The following is a 21,962-nucleotide window of genomic DNA, read 5'->3' on the forward strand; positions in this document are numbered from 1 at the left end:
CTTTTGCTACACAGCCAGCCTTTTTGCAGATACTCCAAGTGTCCCTATTTTTCAGGGATGTCCCTGATTTACAAAAGCCGTCCAGGTTTCCGATTTGATCCTGGAATGTCTCACTTTCCCTTAAAGGTAAAGGGACCCCTGACTATTAGGTCCAGTCGTGACCGACTCTGGGGTTGTGGCGCTCATCTCGCTTTACTGGCCCAGGGAGCCGGCGTACAGCTTCCGGGTCATGTGGCCAGCATGACTAAGCCGCTTCTGGCAAACCAGAGCAGCGCACGGAAATGCCGTTTACCTTCCTGCCGCAGCGGTACCTATTTATCTACTTGGACTTTGATGTGCTTTCAAACTGCTAGGTTGGCAGGAGCAGGGACCGAGCAACGGGAGCTCACCCCGTCGCGGGGATTCGAACCACCGACCTTCTGATCGGCAAGCCCTAGGCTCTGTGGTTAGACCACAGCACCACCCACTTTTCCTTAGGACGCCCCTATTTTCACTGGAGAAATGTTGGAGTGTATGGAGTTATCTGACCCCCAAGCCATGTGAAAGCAATCATGTATAGGGAAGGGGTTTTTTTATGTTTAATGTTTTGTTATGTTTTTTATGTATGTTGGAAGCTGCCCAGAGTGGCTGGGGCAACCCAGTAAGGTGTGTGAGGTATAAACAGTAAAACTATCATAATGGAATGGGATGTCCCTATTTTCATCGGAAAAACGTTGGAGGGTATAGCATTGCCTTCCAGTGACCTTTGGAGAAAACCGTTTAAACATAGCATAACCAATTTTTGACAGATGACAGAAGTGCAGGACAGGCTTTTTCATTTTGTTTTTCTGCAACAAAGGCTCAGAAGCTAACAGGAAACTGGAACCGTCACCACAGCATGAGTTTTTACTTATTTGTTTCATTTCCCTATACAGTGGTACCTCGGGTTAAGTACTTAATTCGTTCCGGAGGTCCGTTCTTAACCTGAAACTGTTCTTAACCTGAAGCACCACTTTAGCTACACCCCCAGCCTTGTTGCAGATACAGTGGTACCTTGGGTTAAGTACCTAATTTGTTCCGGAGGTCCGTTCTTAACCTGAAACTGTTCTTAACCTGAAGCACCACTTTAGCTAATGGGGCCTCCGGCTGTCGCTGCGCCACCGGAGCACGATTTCTGTTCTCATCCTGAAGCAAAGTTCTTAACCCGAGGTACTATTTCTGGGTTAGTGGAGTCTGCAACCTGAAGCGTCTGTAACCTGAAGCGTATGTAACCCGAGGTACCACTGTATTATGGGTAGCCAACATGGTATCTGCCAGACGATGTTGGACTCCAACTCCCATCAGCCTTGTTCAGCATAGCTAGTGGTAAGGGCTGGTGGGAGATGTAGTCCAACAACATGATATGGGGGGGGCACCAAATTAGCTCCCCCTGCTCTATTTCAGTTTTACCTTTTGGCTCACAAGAACCCCTGCTCCTCCCCAGATGGTAAACAAGCAATGGGATCAGAAGAAGCAGTAGTGTAAGGGAAAATAAATATCTGCTGGTGCAGATCTGCTGTAAATGCTTGTGCAAGCGTTCACACAATCCTGCAACATGCAGCCATCCTCAAGCTTGCACAAGAGGTCGTGGACACCCTTGCAGAAGCAGAAGATATTTGGATTTAATTTTGCCACTTCTTTGTTAAATTTCACATAGCCAGGGTACTCCAGAAATATTCAAAATAAGTGATATAAACAAATCAAAGCAAGATAAAGCAAGGCGTTGAGATCAAGAAAGGGCAATGCAGACTTTTTAGTTAAGAAGAGAGTTCTGTTTCAGGAACTTGTTTAGTCTGTTACAAGCAGTCCACATGTTGTGAACTACAAATAGGAGCTGCTGCTCGACTCTTGCAATACTGTAAAAATTAGTATCTGTTCAGGAGTACATTCCTGACTGCTCTAAGCATTCCTAATGGATTTATATTAACTAATTTAGCATTGTACATCAGATGCACGAGGAACAGGGAAAGGTGCAGAAAATCCCGTGTACCTGCAAGGATATAGCACCTATTATTGATTGTACCGCCATTATCTACTTAGCCTTTACATTTAGCCTTGATCTTCAAGGTGCAAAGCAGATTAGGTATCGAGCAGCAACCCGGGGGGGAAAGAACAACTGCAATCAAGATCTGCTTTTAAAAAATGAAAATGAAAATCCATGTATTGTGGTCAGTCTTAACTTTTATGCTTGTTTGTTTTGCAGTTAATAATCTGTTGCTGAGGTCTATCAGTCAGAGCATGAATCAAGCTGAGATGTCAGGAATAAGTGCCAGAGGTGGAAAGTTGCAGGGTGTCTCCAAACCGCCCCCCAATGTTGATTTTTATTTATATAGATCACATTTGTATCTAATTCTTTCTGCAAGGAGTTCAGAGCAGTGCATGCCGGGTACAAGAAGTACAAGAGGCAGCCTCATCATTAAATGGTGGAGTTTGCTACCCCAAGATGAATTGATGGCGCTTTTGGACAGTAGCCATTTCCTAGTGGGATTCATTCAGACACTGGCAAATTCCAGTTGCATAAATATAGTCGATTGAGAAGTCCTTTGCAACAAACCCACTTCCCCCCAAATATCGTATGTTTTGTGTTATGTACTGAGTTGAATAGGATTCAGAATGCAGCAGTCTGATTGGTCCTAGAACAATAGGATTCAGAATGCAGCAGTCTGATTGGTCCTAGAACAATAGGATTCAGAATGCAGCAGTCTTTTTGGTCCTAGAACAACAGGATTCAGAATGCAGCAGTCTGATTCGCCCTAGAACAATAAGACCCAGAATGCAGCAGTCTGATTGGTCCACAGGAGCCACCCAATCCAACTCCAGGTGGAAGTGAATCCGCAACCTGATTGGCCTACAGGAGAATCCCGGAATTAGCCAATCACATGGGGCCCATTGTGTAAATAATTTATATAAAGCAGACATTCTGGGGGAACTTCCATTCCTCCTCACCACTATGAGCTGAATAAAGAGCATGAAATCCGCTCTCGACTCCGAGTATATTTCATTTTGCAATAAGAAAAGTGATGGGAACATGCACTAGAATGTGTGGGAGAGCACCCAATGCACCATTATCTAACCTCACAAACAAATCAGGATGAATGCTTACTAAATAGCCAATGTTATCTAGGGCTGCCATACGTCCAGGATTTCCCAGCCATATCCGGAATACTGCGGCAGTCGGCAGCAGTGTCCAGGCAGAAATAGGAAAAGGGCTCGGGGAAATCCAGGCACATGGCAGCCCATGTCGGCAATGCCGTTTTTGCCGACTTCCCATAAAAGCTTGGTAAGTTTTCTGTCCGGATTTTCACTTTTTGAAATATGGCATCCCTAATGCTGCCTAACCTTCCTGCAAGCAAATCTGGATGAATGCTCAATAAACAGGCCCTCAGACAGCTTTAAAAGGGGATTAGACAGATTCAGAGAGGAGATCTATTTCACTATTGCTTGTGGGTTTCCCGGAAACATTTGAGTGGCTACCATGGGAAACAGAATGCTGAATTAGACAGTCCTTTAGTATGATCTAGTATGATCCTATGTTCATATCCTGAATCACTCAACAATCTACTGAGTCCACTAGACACCAACCATAGAGTTTCATGGTTGAGCAGGGATATGACTCATTGGTACATGCCTAATAATAATAATAATAATAAATAATTTTATTTATACCCCGCCCTCCCCAGCCAAGACCAGGCTCAGGGCAGCTAACAACCAATAATAAAAACAAGTTGATTGAAATACAACTTAAAAAACAATATTAAAATACAACATTAAAACAATTAAAACATTAAAATGCAGCCTCATCACAGGAGAAGAAAGGAAAAAAGAAAGGGGGGAGGGAATCAAATTGATTCTAAGCCAACGGCCAGGTGGAACAACTCTGTCTTACAGGCCCTGAATGCAGACTTCTCCCCCTTTTCCCTCCATCTCAAAGGTTAATGCTAATGTCTAGACCTTGGGCAGATGTCCTGACATAGATTGCAGCATTGGAAGCCCATAAAACAACTGATAGCAGATTCTTACATGATGCCAGTCTGAAGCAGTCCTCAACTTGGTTGCTACGTTGCTATTTGAATCAAGTTCTGCAACTAGAATCAGCAGTACCAAGCGATCTGTGACTCAATTGGTCAGTTAGTTAAATATTTTTTTATTACTTACTTGATTTGGGGGGCAGCCCCCGGCTACACCCATGCATGCAACATGAGTAAGAATTTCAAAGTTAACTAATTTCTGAGCAGAATTAGTTTGCTGAGTCATTGATGGTTCGGCTCTTGAGAAGCGTTTCCCAACATTGGTCAGCATTTTCTCCATATGTAAAGAGATGTTCTCTCCAGACAAAGGCAAAGAAGTCCACGTCAGAAGCAAAGGTAAACGCTAGATAATCTGGCATGCACCTTTATCTCAGGAGGAGAGGTCAAATTGCCTCGTGGAAGTAAAATACATTTGAAATGCCCTTCATGACCCTTCTAAGCAAAACTGATACTCTCTCATCCCATTCCAAACATTGTTTTGCTTTTTTTCATACTGCTGGTCTTCCAGAGATCACAGTGCTCAGGTTCAGGGATAACTTACTCAAATAAAATACTGTGTATCTGAAGAAGTGTGCTTGCACACGAAAGCTCATACCAAGAACTAACTTAGTTGGTCTTAAAGGTGCTACTGGAAGGATTTTTTTATTTTTACTCAAATAAAGAACATGAAGAGTAAGATGTGAAACAGGGGCCATTGGAGTGGAAAACAGGGACTCATCTTGTTGTTGTTTAGTCATTTAGTCGTGTCCGACTCTTTGTGACCCCATGGACCAGAGCACGCCAGGCACTCCTGTCTTCCACTGCCTCCTGCAGTATGGTCAAACTCATGCTGGTAGCTTCAGGAACACTGTCCAACCATCTTGTCCTTTGTTGTCCCCTTCTCCTTGTGCCCTCCATCTTTCCCAACACCAGGGTCTTTTCCAGGGAGTCTTCTCTTCTCATGAGGTGGCCAAAGTATTGGAGCCTCAGCTTCACGATCTGTCCTTCCAATGAGCTCTCAGGGCTGATTTCTTTCAGATTGGATAGGTTTGATCTTCTTGCAGTCCATAGGACTCTCAAGAGTCTCCTCCAGCACCATAATTCAAAAGCATCAATTTTTTGACGATCAGCCTTCTTTATGGTCCAGCTCTCACTTCCATACATCACTACGGGGAAAACCATAGCTTTAACTATATGGACCTTTATTGGCAAGGTGATGTCGCTACTTTTTAAGATGCTGTCTAGGTTTGTCATCGCCTTTCTCCCAAGAAGCAGGCGTCTTTTAATTTTGTGACTACTGTCACCATCTGCAGTGATCATGGAGCCCAAGAAAGTAAAATCTCTCACTGCCTCCATTTCTTCCCCTTCTATTTGCCAGGAGGTGATGGGCCCAGTAGCATAGCTCATAGCTTCTCTGGGAACTCATCTACACAGCTGCAAATAAAATGTGTTGTGAAGTGCAATATGCAAATGTGCCACTAGATGGCGACAGTGAGCTATGCAAAATTCAATGGATTTTTCAAAACTTTTTTAAAAAGCATTTTCACTGCGGTTTTTTTATGTGTGTGTAGATTCCACCCTGATCTTGCCTCATCCATGACTAATCAACTGCTTGGATATGCAGAACTCGCACCTTACAAGTGTCATATAATGGTTATTCCACATCTGTGAGGAGCTGATCTTTTAGCGCAATTAACATGAGACAGGGATGCTCACTAGGTCCCCATTCCCTGATAGGTTCTCCATGTCTTCTCTAGGTGGTCCCCCCCACACCCTGAGAGGTTTGTAGGATGACTACACAAGAACAGGCCTTTTCTGGAGTGGCTCTGCATTTGTAGAAAGCTCTCCCCAGAGAGGCTCACCTGGTGCCTTCGTTACATGTCTTTAGGTGCCAGGTAATAACATTCCTCTTTACCCAGGCCTTCAGCCAGCAAATGATCTATGGCCTGTTAAATGTGGGGGGGGGGGGCTGTTATTATGATTATTTTACCATTATACTGTGTGTTATTATGCTATGTATTATTATTTTTTTATTATGCTGAGCAAATAATGTTCCTAATGTTGTACAGCGCACTAGGAGCTTTGGATAGGTGGTATATAAATTGAATAAATAATAATAATATACTACTTGAGGAGCCTGCTAATAATGTCTTGGTTTCAGCAAGCCTACCCACACGTATAATTTAGTACAGTGGTACCTCGGGTTAAGAACTAAATTTGTTCTGGAGGTGTGTTCTCATCCTGAAGCACAGTTCTTAACCCGAGGTAATATTTCTGGGTTAGTGGAGTCTGTAACCTGAAGCGTATGTAACCTGAAGCGTATGTAACCCGAGGTACCACTGTACTTGTTTTAAACGTTTTGCTGATTTACCCATGTGCTATTGATAATTATTTTGTATTATCTTATGCAGTGCTATTTTTCTAGAAAAAGACATGCTGGAACTCACCAGAACACCTCCCTCATTCTCTTTGAATGTCAATGGCGCCCACCTGAGAGGTGCCAGAACTGAGCTCTGGCGAGTTCTGGCTGAACCCCCCCCTCCCCCGATCTTATGTACATCACTTAGGCTTATATTATTAAACAGTTTATTTTTTTCCTAAATAATAATAATAATAATAGGGCTGGCTCTGCCGTTAGGCATGTAAGTTAGCTACTTAATGTTCAAGGTTTTTGTGAGGATAAAATGGAGAGAGAATCTTGTGTGCTGCTTTGAGCTCCTGTGGAGGAAGGGCAAGTCAGAGGTGTAATAAATAAATAAGTGGCTAGCTATTTCATTTATTATATTTTTGTCATTCAGACGTGCCCTATAGATTGTATGTCTCTGAAACCAAAATATCTTGAACTGAACTGATTTTATGGCTCGATGTGAGGCTGCTAGCAAACAATAATTAATGAATGAATGAGCAATTAGACTCTCATTTGACTATGTTGCCAATCTATTTGCATCTCTGTAAAAATGATAATAAAACCCCCTCAGTACTGTAGTACATTAACACCAAATCCAAAATACTTACTGATAGGACGTTTCCATTTGTATTTTCTTCTTCTTCTTCTTCATTAGGCACATGCAAGAGTCTGGCATAATTACAACAAACATTTCCGACCACAACAGAAAGGGTTTTTGTCGATCACTTTGGGATCCCACTGGATCGAACCGAGCAGATCCAAGAATGAAGAAGACATCAGAAAGTGTCAGCAGTCCATGCAGAAAGTGCTTGGGTGGTTTGCCAAGCCAATACATGGGGATGGAGATTACCCAGAAGAGCTGAAGACGGAATTTGCCTCTCTCTTGCCAAACAGTACTGAGACCGAGAAGAACTACATCAAAGGGACCGCTGACTTCTTTGCATTTTCCTTTGGTCCAAATAACTTTATACTACCCAAAATGGGACAAGTTTTCTCGCTCGACCTGAGGGAAGTGTTGAACTGGATTAAGTTGGAATATAACAATCCTAGAATCCTGATTGCAGAAAACGGCTGGTTTACCGACAGCCATGTGAAAACGGAAGACACCACAGTCATCTACTTGATGAAGAATTTTATTAATAAAGTCTTGCAAGGTTTGTGAAGCCATTGGGTTTTTGAATGCACCCAACAGATCTGAACGAATGTACATGCAGGTCAAGCATGGAAATTCACTTCTCCAAACAGGAATTTGCACCCAAACCTCACTCTACACATCGTAGATTCATACATGCAAACAGGCTGGCTCACGTGTGGTACTGTAAACAAATAAGCAGCCTTAAACAAGCTTATGGTTTATGTATGTACACATGCAGCCTATTGCAGTTTTTTATATGAAAAATGCAGTTGTCGAGGGGGGTGGAGATGACTGATAATTAAGAGGATGACAGCAGGCATAGAAAGGGAATTTAACCACTGTAGTCCTGAGGGAAAACACTGAAGCTAATATCCAATTAGTTCAATTCTTTTCTTAGTAGTATATTCACATGGTCCTATCCTTTGATCACTGGAAATATCTGTGACTTGCAGAATGCAAGCTACATACCTCTTTTGGTCCATAATTGTCCTAAGTATGTTCAGAAATATCACCACATACTTGGCAAGTTAAACATTGGTTTACTTACAAACTCTTCAAAGGTCAGGTTCATGTGCTTTTCCATGCATCAGTCAGAAAACACAGGCAGTAGAACTTGGTACCAGTGTAGGCTTTTCGTTCAGAGCAAATGCCTGCTTCAAAATAGGGTCCGTCCGTCCCACCAGAGAATATGTCTTTAGGAGAAGAGTCAGTCACTGACATCTCCAAGTAACCTTGGGAATAACACTCTGAAACAATGGAGAACCATTACCATCCAATGGAGACAGTACAAAGCTATATAACTCAAATGGGCTGAGTATAAAGGAACTTCCTGAATATCCTGTTCCAAAACCATTTTACTGTACAAACTTTGTAATGCAAATCATAGTCTGGTTTTCTAATATTTTCCCTTTACTTTCATTTCTCCTGTGCAGCAATTAAATACGATCAAATCGATGTATTTGGTTACACGGCCTGGTCTCTCCTGGATGGATATGAATGGCAACATGCCTACAATAAGCGACGTGGATTGTTTTATGTAGATTTTAATAGCAAAGAAAAAGAGAGGATTCCCAAATCATCCGCATTTTATTACAAGGAAATCATACAAGAAAACGGCTTTCCTCTGAAAGAACCAGCTTTCCACGGCCAGTTTCCCTGTGACTTCTCCTGGGGTGTGACGGAGTCAGTTATTAAGGTAGGCATAATAAAAAAATGTAAGCATCTCAAGTCTCTCCTTGGACTGAGCTAAATTTAACAACATTATCTTCCTGCAGCCACCAAAAAGTCACAAATGCATCTAAAAGACCTATTTGAGTTATTAATGTTATTTCTTATTTAGGGTAGAGATGGATCTTTTGCACCTTTAATAGTTATGTAGAATTTCAACAGGCATACCCAGTTCTGCAAGCTCTTCTACTCAACTATTAAAGATGCAGGAGACTTAGGGACTCAGCTAAAGGTAAAGGTAAAGGTACCCCTGCCCATATGGGCCAGTCTTGACAGACTCTAGGGTTGTGCGCTCATCTCACTCTAGAGGCCGGGAGCCAGCGCTGTCCGCAGGCACTTCCGGGTCACGTGGCCAGCGTGACGAAGCTGCTCCGGCGAACCGGCACCAGAGCAGCACACGGAACGCCGTTTACCTTCCCGCTATAAAGCGGTCCCTATTTATCTACTTGCACCCAGGGGTGCTTTCGAACTGCTAGGTTGGCAGGCGCTGGGACCGAGCAACAGGAGCGCACCCCACCGCGGGGATTCGAACCGCCGACCATGCGATCGGCAAGTCCTAGGCGCTGAGGTTTTACCCACAGCACCACCCGCGTCCCTCAGCTATCCAGCTCAGCTATCCAGCTGCAACTAAAATGTTTTAAGTGTGTTGTAAAGTGCAATATACAAATGTGACACTAGACGGCAACAGTGAGCTATGGAAAATTCAATGCATTTTTCAAAACTTTTTTTTTAAAAAAAAGCATTTTCACAGCGTTTTTTAATATGTGTATAGATTCCACCTTATTCTCTTTAGCATCTTGCCACCCGGTTATAATAGTCTGACAAATGAATCTAGTTTGAAGTTTCTCCCTAGATTTGTATGAACACTGTGCCTGGTTCATTTTGGAAATAGAATTAATGCAGGCATATATCCATGCTCCCTGCTTCCTCAAGTGGCATTTTACTTATTTACAGCATTTGTATGCCATCCTCGTAACGCAGAAGTAGAAAACAAATGAAACAGAAAGGCATAAAGCTGTTTAAAAAGAAAGGGATGGGGAACTCTATGGGTGCTTTCAGATAGCTGCTGTTTTCAGGTGAGATTCAGCCGCACAGCAGCAAATTCAGCCTGCAAATTGAAGCTGATCTGGAGATCCTGCACAACAAACCTGCTTCCCAAAAAGTTTAGATGTTTGCAGTTAGGAAAGTGATGGGAAATGCAGTGGAAAATGTGGGATGACCAGGGCCAGATTTAGGTTTGATGAGGCCCTAAACTACTGAAGGTAATGGGGCCCTTTATATGTCCAGCTGTCCGTTGTCACTGTTTTTTGTGTTGAATATATGCTATATGGTAATTTATGGACTTAAAAAGCTAAAGGGACCCCTGACCATCAGGTCCAGTCATGACCGACTCTGGGGTTGCGGCGCTCATCTCGCTTTACTGGCCAAGGGAGCCGGCGTACAGCTTCCGGGTCATGAGGCCAGCATGACTAAGCCGCTTCTGGCAAACCAGAGCAGCGCAAGGAAACGCCGTTTACCTTCCCACCGGAGCGGTACCTATTTATCTACTTGCACTTTGACGTGCTTTTGAACTGCTAGGTTGGCAGGAGCAGGGACCAAGCTACGGGAGCTCACCCCGTCACGGGGATTCGAACTGCCAACCTTCTGATCGGCAAGTCCTAGGCTCTGTGGTTTAACCCACAGTGCCATCCGCATCCCCAGTTTATGGACTTACGGTAATAGGTATCTAAAGCCATTTGCACATGTTGCCATGCAACCAGTCCATGCAGAATGTAGGTACCCTATATATGGAAATGAGCAAACCAGTGATACTTTAGGGAGCAGGCTAGCAGGCGGGGCCCATTACCTACATCACAGGAGCCTACACAACACGAAACACTGTTGCTGTATGTGGGTTTTATTTTATTTGTTTTTTTACATCCAGTTTTCTTTCCTTTAATTTTTTTGGGGGCCCCCAAGAGACTGGGGCCCTAAGCTATAGCTTGTTTAGTTTATACGTAAATTCAGCACTGTGGATGACCCTTGCTTGGCAGAACAATGTCTAACCTCGCCACAAACCATTAGGATGAATGCTCCATAAACAAGATGCCTGAAAGTGGCCTACGAATATAATAAAAGAGAACTCACTGCAATGGTTGGGGTCTTTTCCATCTTCATTGGTTTCCCTAAACCCTTACCAACGCTACCACTTAATGCCATGTACTCAAATCTGGTCAGACATAGTTGTTATATTTAACAAAGATATCAGTGTGTAGTTATTACAAGATTATGCAGTATACAAGCTTATGTGGTTACTTAAATATACTGTAGCTTTGCCACTATAAATGGGTATATACCTTGCTAACTTAATTTTTTAAAAAAATATTTATTTATTTTAACCAAGTAATAATCACAAATAAATAAGAATAAAAATGTGCACCCCACCACCGAGGCCATTCCATTGTAACTATCCAACCTCCCAAAAATTCAAAACCTCTTGCGACGGTTTGACCCGTTTCCATTTTAACAGTACAAATTCTACAAACACCCTTCATATATCCTCAGAATAATTTCTCCTGCCTATTCCCTGACTTACCTTAATAGCCACAGGTTAATTTATCATTAATAGCCAGTGCTTTTTTTCTGGGGGGACGCTGGGGTACACATACCCCTAAACATTTTGTGAATCTAAGTTTGGCCTCATTGAGGGACAGTATTTCAATATGAGTAGGAAAATGAGAGTACCCCTTGTGACGTTAACATAAGAGAGTGTGCTGGAGGTGAAATAGTTAAATAGGTTGCACTGTCAGGACCCAGGGGGGTGGAGTCAGTGGAACTATAAAACCAGTTCTGGGAGGAGTTCTGGGAGGAGTTTGTTGGGAGTTGTGGTGGATAGTTGGTTGGATTTCGTGGTTTGGCTTGTTGGGAAAGGCAGTTGGTAATAGAGAGACAGTTAGGGCAGTGGGTTCTTGAGTGTGGGGAGGTAGAAAGAGATAGAGAGAGGAAAATAAGACTAAGAAAGTAAAGAGCAAAACGTTTGGAATGCTGTAAAAGTTTTGTTGTGTCTGAAATAAAATACACTCTTCTTTATTAATTGAGAAGCTGACTGAGACTGAAGTGATTTTACCAGGGAGGACCTGGTTGGTGGCAGCGGATTAGTGGTGTACGGGTCAATAGTCCGTGAGACGACCGGGAGCTCCGTATGAAGGCCACACCCCTAAACTTTTTTTTTTATAGAAAAAAAGCACTGTTAATAGCTATATCCCAGACTTCTTTGTACCATTCTTCCATTTTATATTCTGCTTGCCTCCACCACTTCCTAGCTATAATTTGTACAGCTGTCAATAAATCTGTGATCAAGTCCTTCAGAGCCTGCAAACCTTCCACCCCACCATGAATTGATAATAATGCTACCTCTGGACTTTTGGTCAGCTTTAACCCAAACTTATTACTGTCACTTTAAATATCAGTTGCTTGGCACCCTATGCTCAGCTTGGCACCCTATGTGGGGGGGGGGGTGCCTGCCTGCACTGACCTAAATCCAGTGCTGCTTCCTCTTCTGTCTTTAGACTCTTCTTCCAGCTGTCCGCTGATGGGAACTGACTCTGGCTGACTCGCACCCTGCCATATATTCACTTTTTCTGGCCACCACAGCCAATCACATAGTCTAACTAACAATTCTAAACCTCCAACCACCAATCAGAATTTGCATGCTTTCGATCCCTCTTTTGCATACTGAGAATTCTAACTTCCACCCTTTCTCTGTTGTCAGTTAAGGTCCCCCCCATGACAACAGTTAAACCAATTTTCATTTGACTAGACAAAAGATTCTGCCCATCAAAGTACAATGTACATTGCGACACAAATGGCAGAATACGCTACATAATGCCTACTAAAACACAGTTTAGACCAACAGGATTTCTTTTCACCTAGTAAAAAGTTCTGGGACAGACTTTTGTAAGATAACTTCCTTATGAAAATACGGCAGAGTACATATTTGGCAGAAATGGCAGGGGGAGGATGCCATGTGAAATAAAGAACGAGGGACGCTTAATATTTATTCACCAGTTGTGACGCTAAAGGGGAGCAAGCAGGTGATGGTAAATTTAAGCTCTCCTTCCTGCCTACTGCTTCTGTAGGATAGTAAAGGTAAAGGGACCCCTGACCGACTCTGGGGTTGCAGCGCTCATCTCGCTTTATTGGCTGAGGGAGCCGGCGTACAGCCGGTGTACATGTGGCCAGCATGACTAAGCCGCTTCTGGCGAACCAGAGCAGCGCACGGAAACACTGTTTACCTTCCGTTTACCTGGCAGGAGCAGGGACTGAGCAACGGGAGTTCACCCCGTTGCGGGGATTCGAAACGCTGACCTTCTGATCGGCAAGTCCTAGGCTCTGTGGTTTAACCACAGATAACAAGCCTCATATAACCAACATAAAGGTAAAGGTAAAGGTACCCCTGCCCGTACGGGCCAGTCTTGACAGACTCTAGGGTTGTGCGCCCATCTCACTTAAGAGGCCGGGGGCCAGCGCTGTCCGGAGACACTTCCGGGTCACGTGGCCAGCGTGACAAAGCTGCATCTGGCGAGCCAGCGCAGCACACGGAATGCCGTTTACCTTCCCGCTGGTAAGCGGTCCCTATTTATCTACTTGCACCCGGGGGTGCTTTCGAACTGCTAGGCTGGCAGGCGCTGGGACCGAGCAACGGGAACGCACCCCGCCGCGGGGATTCGAACCGCCGACCTTTCGATCGGCAAGCCCTAGGCGCTGAGGCTTTTACCCACAGCGCCACCCGCGTCCCGCTAACCAACATACTTAAGTCTAATTAATGCATACTGAGCTTAATGCATGAAGGGATTAATACCATAGAGTAAGCCATCTGTCAGGCATATCTCTGTCCAATTCCCTATTGGTCTCCCCCAGTCTACCTGAGAAGCTCAGAATGTGAAGAGGCTCAGCTAGTTGCTCCGGCTTAGCCAGCCACTCTTCAGTTCCTATGACAATAATTTAGGAACTTTCACCATGGTAACTGAGCCAAGCTTCACTGCCCGTGCAACTTTTCTGACTGATGTATGGAAAAGCACACGAACCTGACCTTTGGAGAGTTTGTAAGTACACTGGTACCTTGGTTAAGAACTTAATTCATTCTGGAGGTCCGTTCTTAACCTGAAACTGTTCTTAACCTGAGGTACCACTTTAGCGAATGGGGCCGCCACTGCACGATTTCTGTTCTCATCCTGAAGCAAAGTTCTTAACCCGAGGTACTATTTATGGGTTAGCGGAGTCTGTAACCTGAAGCATATGTAACCTGAAGCATCTGTAACCCGAGGTACCACTGTAAACCAATTTTTAACTTGCCAAGTGTGTGGTCTTTTCCTACACTGGGAGAAGAGGGGAGTTTTGGAACTCACAAGGGCATATTTAAAGGTTTAAAGTAAAGGACCCCTGACGAGGGATAGCAGGAATTTGTGGTGCGCCTGGATAGCTTTGCTATGGTCCATAGTGATGGTGCTTAAGCTCCTGCTTCTTCTTAATCACTTTGCTGTTGCTTAAAGGTAAAGGGACCCCTGACCATTAGGTCTAGTTGTGACTGACTCTGGGGTTGCGGCACTCATCTCGCTTTATCGGCTGAGGGAGCCGGCGTACAGCTTCCGGGTCATGTGGCCAGCATGACTAAGCCACTTCTGGTGAACCAGAGCAGTGCACGGAAACGCCGTTTACCTTCCCGCTGGAGTGGTACCTATTTATCTACTTGCACTTAGACTTGCTTTCGAACTGCTAGGTTGGCAGGAGCTGGGACCGAAGGACGGGAGCTCAATCCGTCGCGTGGATTCGAACCTTCTGATCGGCAAGTCCCAGGCTCTGTAGTTTAACCCACTGTTTTCCTACACTAGGATAAAAGGGGAGTTTTGGAACTCACAAGGGCATATTTTAAAGGTTTAGCAGCCTACATTTCCAAGCCTTACTTGCATGTTTTGTGATTTTAAATCTCTGCTAGGGCTCTCACCAAAGAGTACTTGCCCCAAACCTGGATCTTGGCATCCAGGGAATTCTCCTTTTATATCTATTTTTTCAATTGAACAGCTTCACAGTAAAGTATGACCCCCCACCACAAGTCAGAGCCACCCACAATTTCCATAATAATTTATCTCCAATCCAAATAGTTACAAATTCCTCACAGGCTACATGAGGGCAAAAACCCTGTCGCGCAGTCTAAGGTTCACGTTTGGAAATGCTAGTTTTTGGCACTGGCAGGATTCCACTGATCCCTTGCACTTTCAGGACGGCCTGGCATGTGAAAGACAGGTGCCAAGCAGGTGCGCTGATATTACGCTCCTTGGTACATATGGATTGGAGAGGATTTGGGAGGAAACAGAAATTCCCTGTGTTGTCTTATTTGCCACATGTCTAGAATGGAAATAAACCCAGCAAGTACAACAGTCCACAGAAAGGATAGGCAACTGATGAGGTTTTTTCCCTTCATTTAATTTTCATTTGCTTTGCACTGAAATCAACATTGCAGAACAATGTAATTCAGTGGGTAAAATTCCACCCCAGTGGACAGCATGCAGCACATTTTTTTTTGTCTGAAGCCAAACTGCAGCAGAACGGAAACAGCACTGCAAGTGGCAAACATGGATCCGAATGGATATCAGTGTCTCCTTACATCATTCCTTTCCTAGCAACCACCCATACATTCTCAAGGAAATGTGCATCACTCCCTGAGAACTGTGGTGGTAGAATAATTAGCTGTGAATCCGAGGCTAAGATGATACAGTGGCACCTTGGTTTTCAAACTTAATCCGTTCTGGAAGTCTGTTCCAAAACCAAAGCATTCCAAAGCTAAGGTGCACTTTCCCATAGAAAGTGATGCAAAATTGATTAATCCAGACTTTTAAAAACAACCCCTAAAACAGCAATTTAACATGAATTTTGCTATCTAACAAGACCATTGATCCATAAAATGAAAGCAATAACCAATGTACTGCAGTCACACAATCAATCAGGAGCTGAACCGGGTTCCACAGAGTCACAAAAAAGCTGCAAAAAACCCCCCGCAAAATAAATAACAAAGACAGACCTCAGCGTAACACTCAAAACAGAAGTGTGGCACTCAAAACAGAGCGCATTCGGCTTCCGAAAAAGGTTCGCAAACCAGAACACTTACATCTGGGTTTGCAGTGTTTGGGTTCCAAGTTGTTCGAGTACCAAGGCGTTTGAGAACCAAGGTACCACTGTACTGGCTCTGATCCAAGGAACTGGAGCATCTGCAGCGGGACTTTGTCACCCACCTCTGATCTGTTGCAGCCTCTTCTGCCTACCAAAAAGAGGGTCAGGTTTCACTTGGTCACGGAGCGCAAAGAATTGGAAATTGGCTAAATCAGCACACGTGCCGAGGTACACACCCACAGCTAAGTAATGCTGAACTTAATTGCTTTATATGGTGGGAGGGCTATTTAAAGAGAAACATTTTTTTACTTCAAAATGTATTTGGGCACCCTTCTGCTATTTGAGGCCTTAGATCAGGCATCCCCAAACTCAGCCCTCCAGCTGTTTTGGGACTACAACTCCCATCATCCCTACCTAACAGGACCAGTGGTCTGGGATGATGGGCGTTGTAGTCCCAAAACAGCTGGAGGGCCGAGTTTGGGGATGCCTGTCTTAGATGCTTGCTCTGAAGTCTTTTCCTGTGGGTATCACTGACACATCCTGCAGCATCTCCCACTCATACAAGGATCCCTCTGGATCCAAGCAGTGGCGGAGCTTCATGCTCCGGCACTGGGGGCGGAGAGCAGGCGGGGGCGTGGCTGGCGTGCGTCCCGGGGGCGTGGCGTCCAGCAGAGGGGGGGCAGCATCAATGGCACCCCACCATGATCAAGGTACTGGGGGCGATGCGCTCCCCCCAACCCCCTCTTCCTCCACCAGTGGATCCAAGCCATAATTTTCTTAAAATATTCCTTTCCACATTCGTCAGGGCTTCTTCTTCTCCAGAAGCAGAGCAAAATGATGTACTTTTACAGGCTGGCAAATGAAACCTAATTCACCTCAGTTTCAGCCAGTCGCACGTACACCCGCAAGAAAGCCTGTGGATATCATGCTAAAAATGACATCCATCTGCACTAATAGATAGTTTGGGGATATAGCATTGTGTTTATTAGTTTTAGTAGAAAACCTTGTTAGGTCTGCAGCGGCTAATTTGGCAGAGAAACAGATGGTTTCAGTTCACAGCGATGAAATATGAATAAAACAATGCAGCAGCAACAAGATGGAAAATGTAGTTAAGAGAGCAGAAATAATAGCAGATATAAATTTATACACACAAATATCTGCATTTACTCCTTTGGGGACGGGGCGCTTCCAATCGCTTGTTGCCTTGCAGGTGCTATTTTGAGAGAGGTGTGTGTGTCTCACAATCATTCACTTTTAAAAAGTTCTGTTGTATTTATCTGCCTGACAACAGTCTTCCAAGGCAGCCGTCTTGATTTTCTGGCAATAACAGGAAAATTACACCTAATAAAAGCTGGATCTAGAAACATCAAAGAAGCGTTTCAGTTCAAAGCATTGTAAATGCAAACAGGGAAAACGGGTAGAGAAAAACTGGACGCCACATCGCCATCTGGTCACACATACAACGCATATAAATTGCTTTTTCTTTACCAGTCTAGCTGAGTCCAAAGGATTTGGGCAGGAGTTAGAGGTCCTGAGGGGGCTGGGGATGCAAAATGTTTCCCTACCCACAGTGCTCTTCAAGGTTGGATCCCCAGAACTTCCTCCTCCCTGACCATTGGCTAAGCTGGCAGTGGATGATGGGAATTGTATTCCAACAATATCTAAGCAACCAAGCTTGAAAGCCACTGCTGTAGATGTTGCTGACACCGCTCTTTCCTGATTCTACAAAGGCTGGTGGCACCTAATGTTTTCATCCCTGCAGAAAGTTTATGTCCTCACCCAAGTAGCAGCAGAGTCTGCAGCTTTTGGCTCTTGATTGCAGCAGCCATGTTTTTATTTCTCCCTCAATGTTCTACTTTGTCACACACAGCCTGGTTTTAAAGCCCCCCCCTAATATTAATCTGGGACGCGGGTGGTGCTGTAGGTTAAACCACATAGCCAGGGCTTGCTGATCAGAAGGTTGGCGGTTCGAATCCCCGCGACGGGTTGAGCTCCCGTTGCTCAGTCCCTGCTCCTGCCAACCTAGCAGTTCGAAAGCATGTCAAAGTGCAAGTAGATAAATAGGTAGCACTCCAGCGGGAAGGTAAATGGCGTTTCCTTGCACTGCTCTGGTTCACCAGAAGCGGCTTAGTCATCCTGACCACATGACCCGGAAGCTGTACGCTGGCTCCCTCGGCCAATAAAACGAGATGAGCGCCGCAACTCCAGAGTCGGTCACGACTGGACCTAATGGTCAGGGGTCCCTTTACCTTTAATATTAATCTAGTCAAATAATTATTTATTTTTCATCAAACATCAGTTTTGGAAGGGAAAGTTTTGCAAGAGGTGGGTTGCACTCTCATTTACCTATTTACCTGTTCCCACAACCCCAAGACTGATTGACCCTCCTGCGGCTGCTATTGGCATTTCTTAAAAAGACTCGTACAACATAAAGTGACACATTTAGGGTCACCTGCACCCATTTATTCTGTGATGTTTAGGACTACCACTCCCAAACATCTGTGCCAGCTGGAGCTAATAGTTCTAAACATCTGCAGGACATCAGCTTGATGAAGGCTGCTTGAGAGAACCACATTTCTAAAACTACAGTATAGTTCTTTTCACAAGCTGGCCCGCTCTCCCTTTTGTTGCTTGCATGTGAACGGTGGTCCAAGCAAGTTGGAGAATTCACCATCTCTACCGGACTTTGTTTACATGCTTCTTTGTATTTCTGTAGAACTGCTATAGTGACACCTAGTGATACAGAGAAAAAAGCCAGTTTATTATTTAGACTGGTAGCGTTACAACTTACGAGAACCATTTATGTAACTGGTCTCTATTGGAGTTGTGAAACTAAACCAATATCCTTTATTAAATCAAAAATCAAATTATATGATTGTCATTTGCAGGCAGAATCTGTCGCTTCCTCACCACAGTTCTGCGATCCTAACCTCTATCTCTGGAATCTTACCGGCGATGGACTTTTCTACCAGGTGAAGGGAGTGAAACTGAAAACCCGATCGGCTCAATGTACGGATTTTGTTACCATTAAAACGCAACTTGACCTGCTGTCCAAATTGAAAATCACCCATTATAGATTTGCACTGAATTGGTCCCTGCTTCTGCCTAGCGGCGATTTGAAATCCATCAATGGCCAAGTCCTTCGTTACTATCGATGCGTGATCAGTGAGCTGCTCAAACTCAACATCAAGTCTGTGGTCACCTTATATTATCCAACTCACCGCTCCTTGGGGCTGCCTGGTCCTTTAGTCCAGAATGGTGGCTGGTTGAACCAGTCCACCGTCCAGGCTTTCCGAACCTACGCAGAGATGTGTTTTCGGGAGCTTGGGGACTTGGTTAAATTCTGGATCACAATAAATGAACCTAATCGACTCAGCGATATTTATAACAGCGGCAGTAACCACACCTATCAGGCTGCCCATAATCTATTGATAGCCCATGCCTCGGCTTGGCATGTTTACGATAAACAATATCGATCCACGCAGCATGGTCAGATCTCTTTATCTCTGCATTCTGATTGGGCAGAACCCGCCAACCCATTTGTGGACACCCACTGGGAAGCTGCCGAGAGATTCCTTCAGTTTGAAATAGCTTGGTTTTCCGATCCGATCTTTAAGACGGGGGATTATCCTGCAGCTATGAGAGAATACCTCGACTACAAGAATAGCAGAGGGCTCTCTAGTTCTTCCCTGCCATATTTCACAAAGGAAGAGAAGGAACTTGTGAGAGGGGCTGCCGATTTTTACGCGCTCAATCATTTCACCACGCGGTTTGTGAACCACGAGTCGAAAAACGGAAGTCGGTACGACTTTGATCAGGACGTTCAATTTCTGCAAGACATCACCTGCCTAAACTCCCCATCTCGCTCAGCGGTCGTGCCTGCCGGCTTACGCAAAATCCTAAACTGGATTAGAAAACGTTATGGCGACCTAAATATCTACATCACGGCAAACGGGATAGACGATCAGTCTTTAATTGACGATGGACTTCGTAAATACTACATTGAAAAATATGTCCAGGAGGCCTTAAAAGGTGAGTGGATGGTAAAAGATGCTAAACTAGAAGAGACACATAATGTGTTTTTATCCTGTATTTTTTTTTGTTTTTATCTTGTATTTTTATGCTGTGAACAGCCCCGAGATCTACGGATGAAGGGCGGCATACAAATTTAATAAACAACAACAACAACACAGCTGTTCTGCTAGCATAGCAAACTTCTGCAATGGTACTTTCCCCTCCTCCTCCCCAGTAGTATAGGGGACTCAGCTACATTAGTAAAGAAGCAGCGATTTGAATGCGCTATAAACATTTAACACCAGATGGCGCCAAAGAGCAGGAAATTTTAAAATGTGATTTTTCCATAGAGATTCTTTTGTTATAACTATCTAATTTCTGATTTATTTATAGCGGGGGTTTCCCCCCCTGTGTCTAGATCCACCCCAGATGTCCCATTTTTCTGCTCTTTTAAGTTACCCAAAATGCTATGCCCTGCTTCATAGGTGTCATAGAGCTATAGTCCAAGCAGGATTATAATTTAAGGCGGCAAGCAGCCACTATTGATGGGAGCTGAACATAGCTCTCGTTCAAATGCTCCCCCACCTGCCCACCACTGAAGTAAGGGCAGTGAAATCGTAGCCAAGAAGCTCAAAGCATATATATGACTGACACCCTTCTCTGAAAATTAAACCAATGCCCAGGCTTTAACATTCAAAAACTGTGCTTGCAGAAACTCCAAGCTATAGAGGAATTAAAGCATAATATTTACAGTCACATGCTTCTAAGCATGGGTTTACAGACTTTCTCTCTAACTTCCTAACAACTTTATTTCCCTCCCTTTCCAGAGCTCAATGTATCTCAGGCCTTGCCTTGCAGTTCCTATGAGAGATTTCCGCTTTTACCTTCTCCTACAGCTTTGCTCTCTTTCTTTCAAGCCGAGAAGCAGCCCTGCAACGCTCAGTTCAACTTAGCAGTGTTCACAGTATTTCTAAAACACAGCCATCTTGCTTCACATAAAATGGGAGTCTCTCCTTCACCGGATACCTCCCAGGTGATTAACGTTAGCCAATCACATGAGAACTACTAGAGAACTCTCTAGAATTCAGCTACCAACTGAGCAAATTTAAACACATAGCAATGCATACAAGCATTTGCAATTTCTGTGAATTCATTTACTGTACTTAACGTGAAGCATTTCCAGAGACAATTGGAAAACTGCTACCACTACAGGAAGGGCTGTTTCTATGGAGGGGCCTGTTTGGAGGAAGGCATCCAATCAACATGCCAAGCCTCCCCAATCTGTTTTAAATACTATAAAAGCATCCTTTTGCTTCACAGTCAGGCAACGCCGTTTAACAGTGAATAATTCGCTTATTTCTTGTCGTTTCCAGCTTACCACATTGACAAAGTCAACGTCCGAGGCTATTTTGCGTTTAAACTCGCCGATGAAAAATCCAAACCCAGACTGGGATTCTTCACCCATGAAGCCAAGGCCAAGGCGTCCGTTCCGTTCTACAACCGTCTCATTAGCCACAACGGCTTTCTCTTGGAGACGGCAAACAACATCTGTGACCAGCCAGAGGAAGAAGCAACCTGCACGTTCTGCCTGCTTCTAGCACAGAAAAAGCCGCTTGTGTTCTTTGGGTGCTGCCTTTGCTCGACTGTCATCTTGCTCTTAAGCATTATTGTTTTCCACAAAAGGAAAAGGAGAAAATGGTATTGGTCGAAAAATATGGAGTACATGTGCGTTCCTGTCAAAAGTAGACACAGGGAAGTTCTCAACCAGATATAGAGTGGTCTTTTTTTCCCTGCATGTGAATGTCAACGGCGAGGATAAGTTATTGAAAGCACTCCAAATCACTCCACCAAGATACTTAGGAAAAAAATGCTGCTTTGCATGAGAATTCCCATGATAGTCGATTCAGGATTGTTATCAAGAATTCTTGTTCTGTGTTTATGCTGTCAGGGAATCCCAGGTTGTTTACTTGTGTGTTCATGTTTATCATAAAGTCATTCAGAACTCCAA

General features: G+C 44.1%; 1 protein-coding gene across 1 annotated transcript in view; it reads left to right on the forward strand.

Annotated features, from left to right (window-relative positions):
- KLB (klotho beta) overlaps positions 1 to 21,962 on the forward strand; it is a 31,536-nt gene extending 9,574 nt beyond the window's left edge. The window contains exons 3-6 of the mRNA XM_081019863.1: positions 7,088 to 7,586; positions 8,500 to 8,762; positions 18,829 to 19,972; positions 21,328 to 21,962. Coding sequence (XP_080875989.1) covers positions 7,088 to 7,586; positions 8,500 to 8,762; positions 18,829 to 19,972; positions 21,328 to 21,728 — 2,307 coding nt within the window. The 3' untranslated portion in view covers positions 21,729 to 21,962. The remainder of the gene's footprint in view (positions 1 to 7,087; positions 7,587 to 8,499; positions 8,763 to 18,828; positions 19,973 to 21,327) is intronic.

Source organism: Podarcis pityusensis, assembly GCF_964106645.2.
Source record: "Podarcis pityusensis genome assembly, chromosome: 9".
Taxonomy (NCBI): Eukaryota; Metazoa; Chordata; class Lepidosauria; order Squamata; family Lacertidae; genus Podarcis; species Podarcis pityusensis.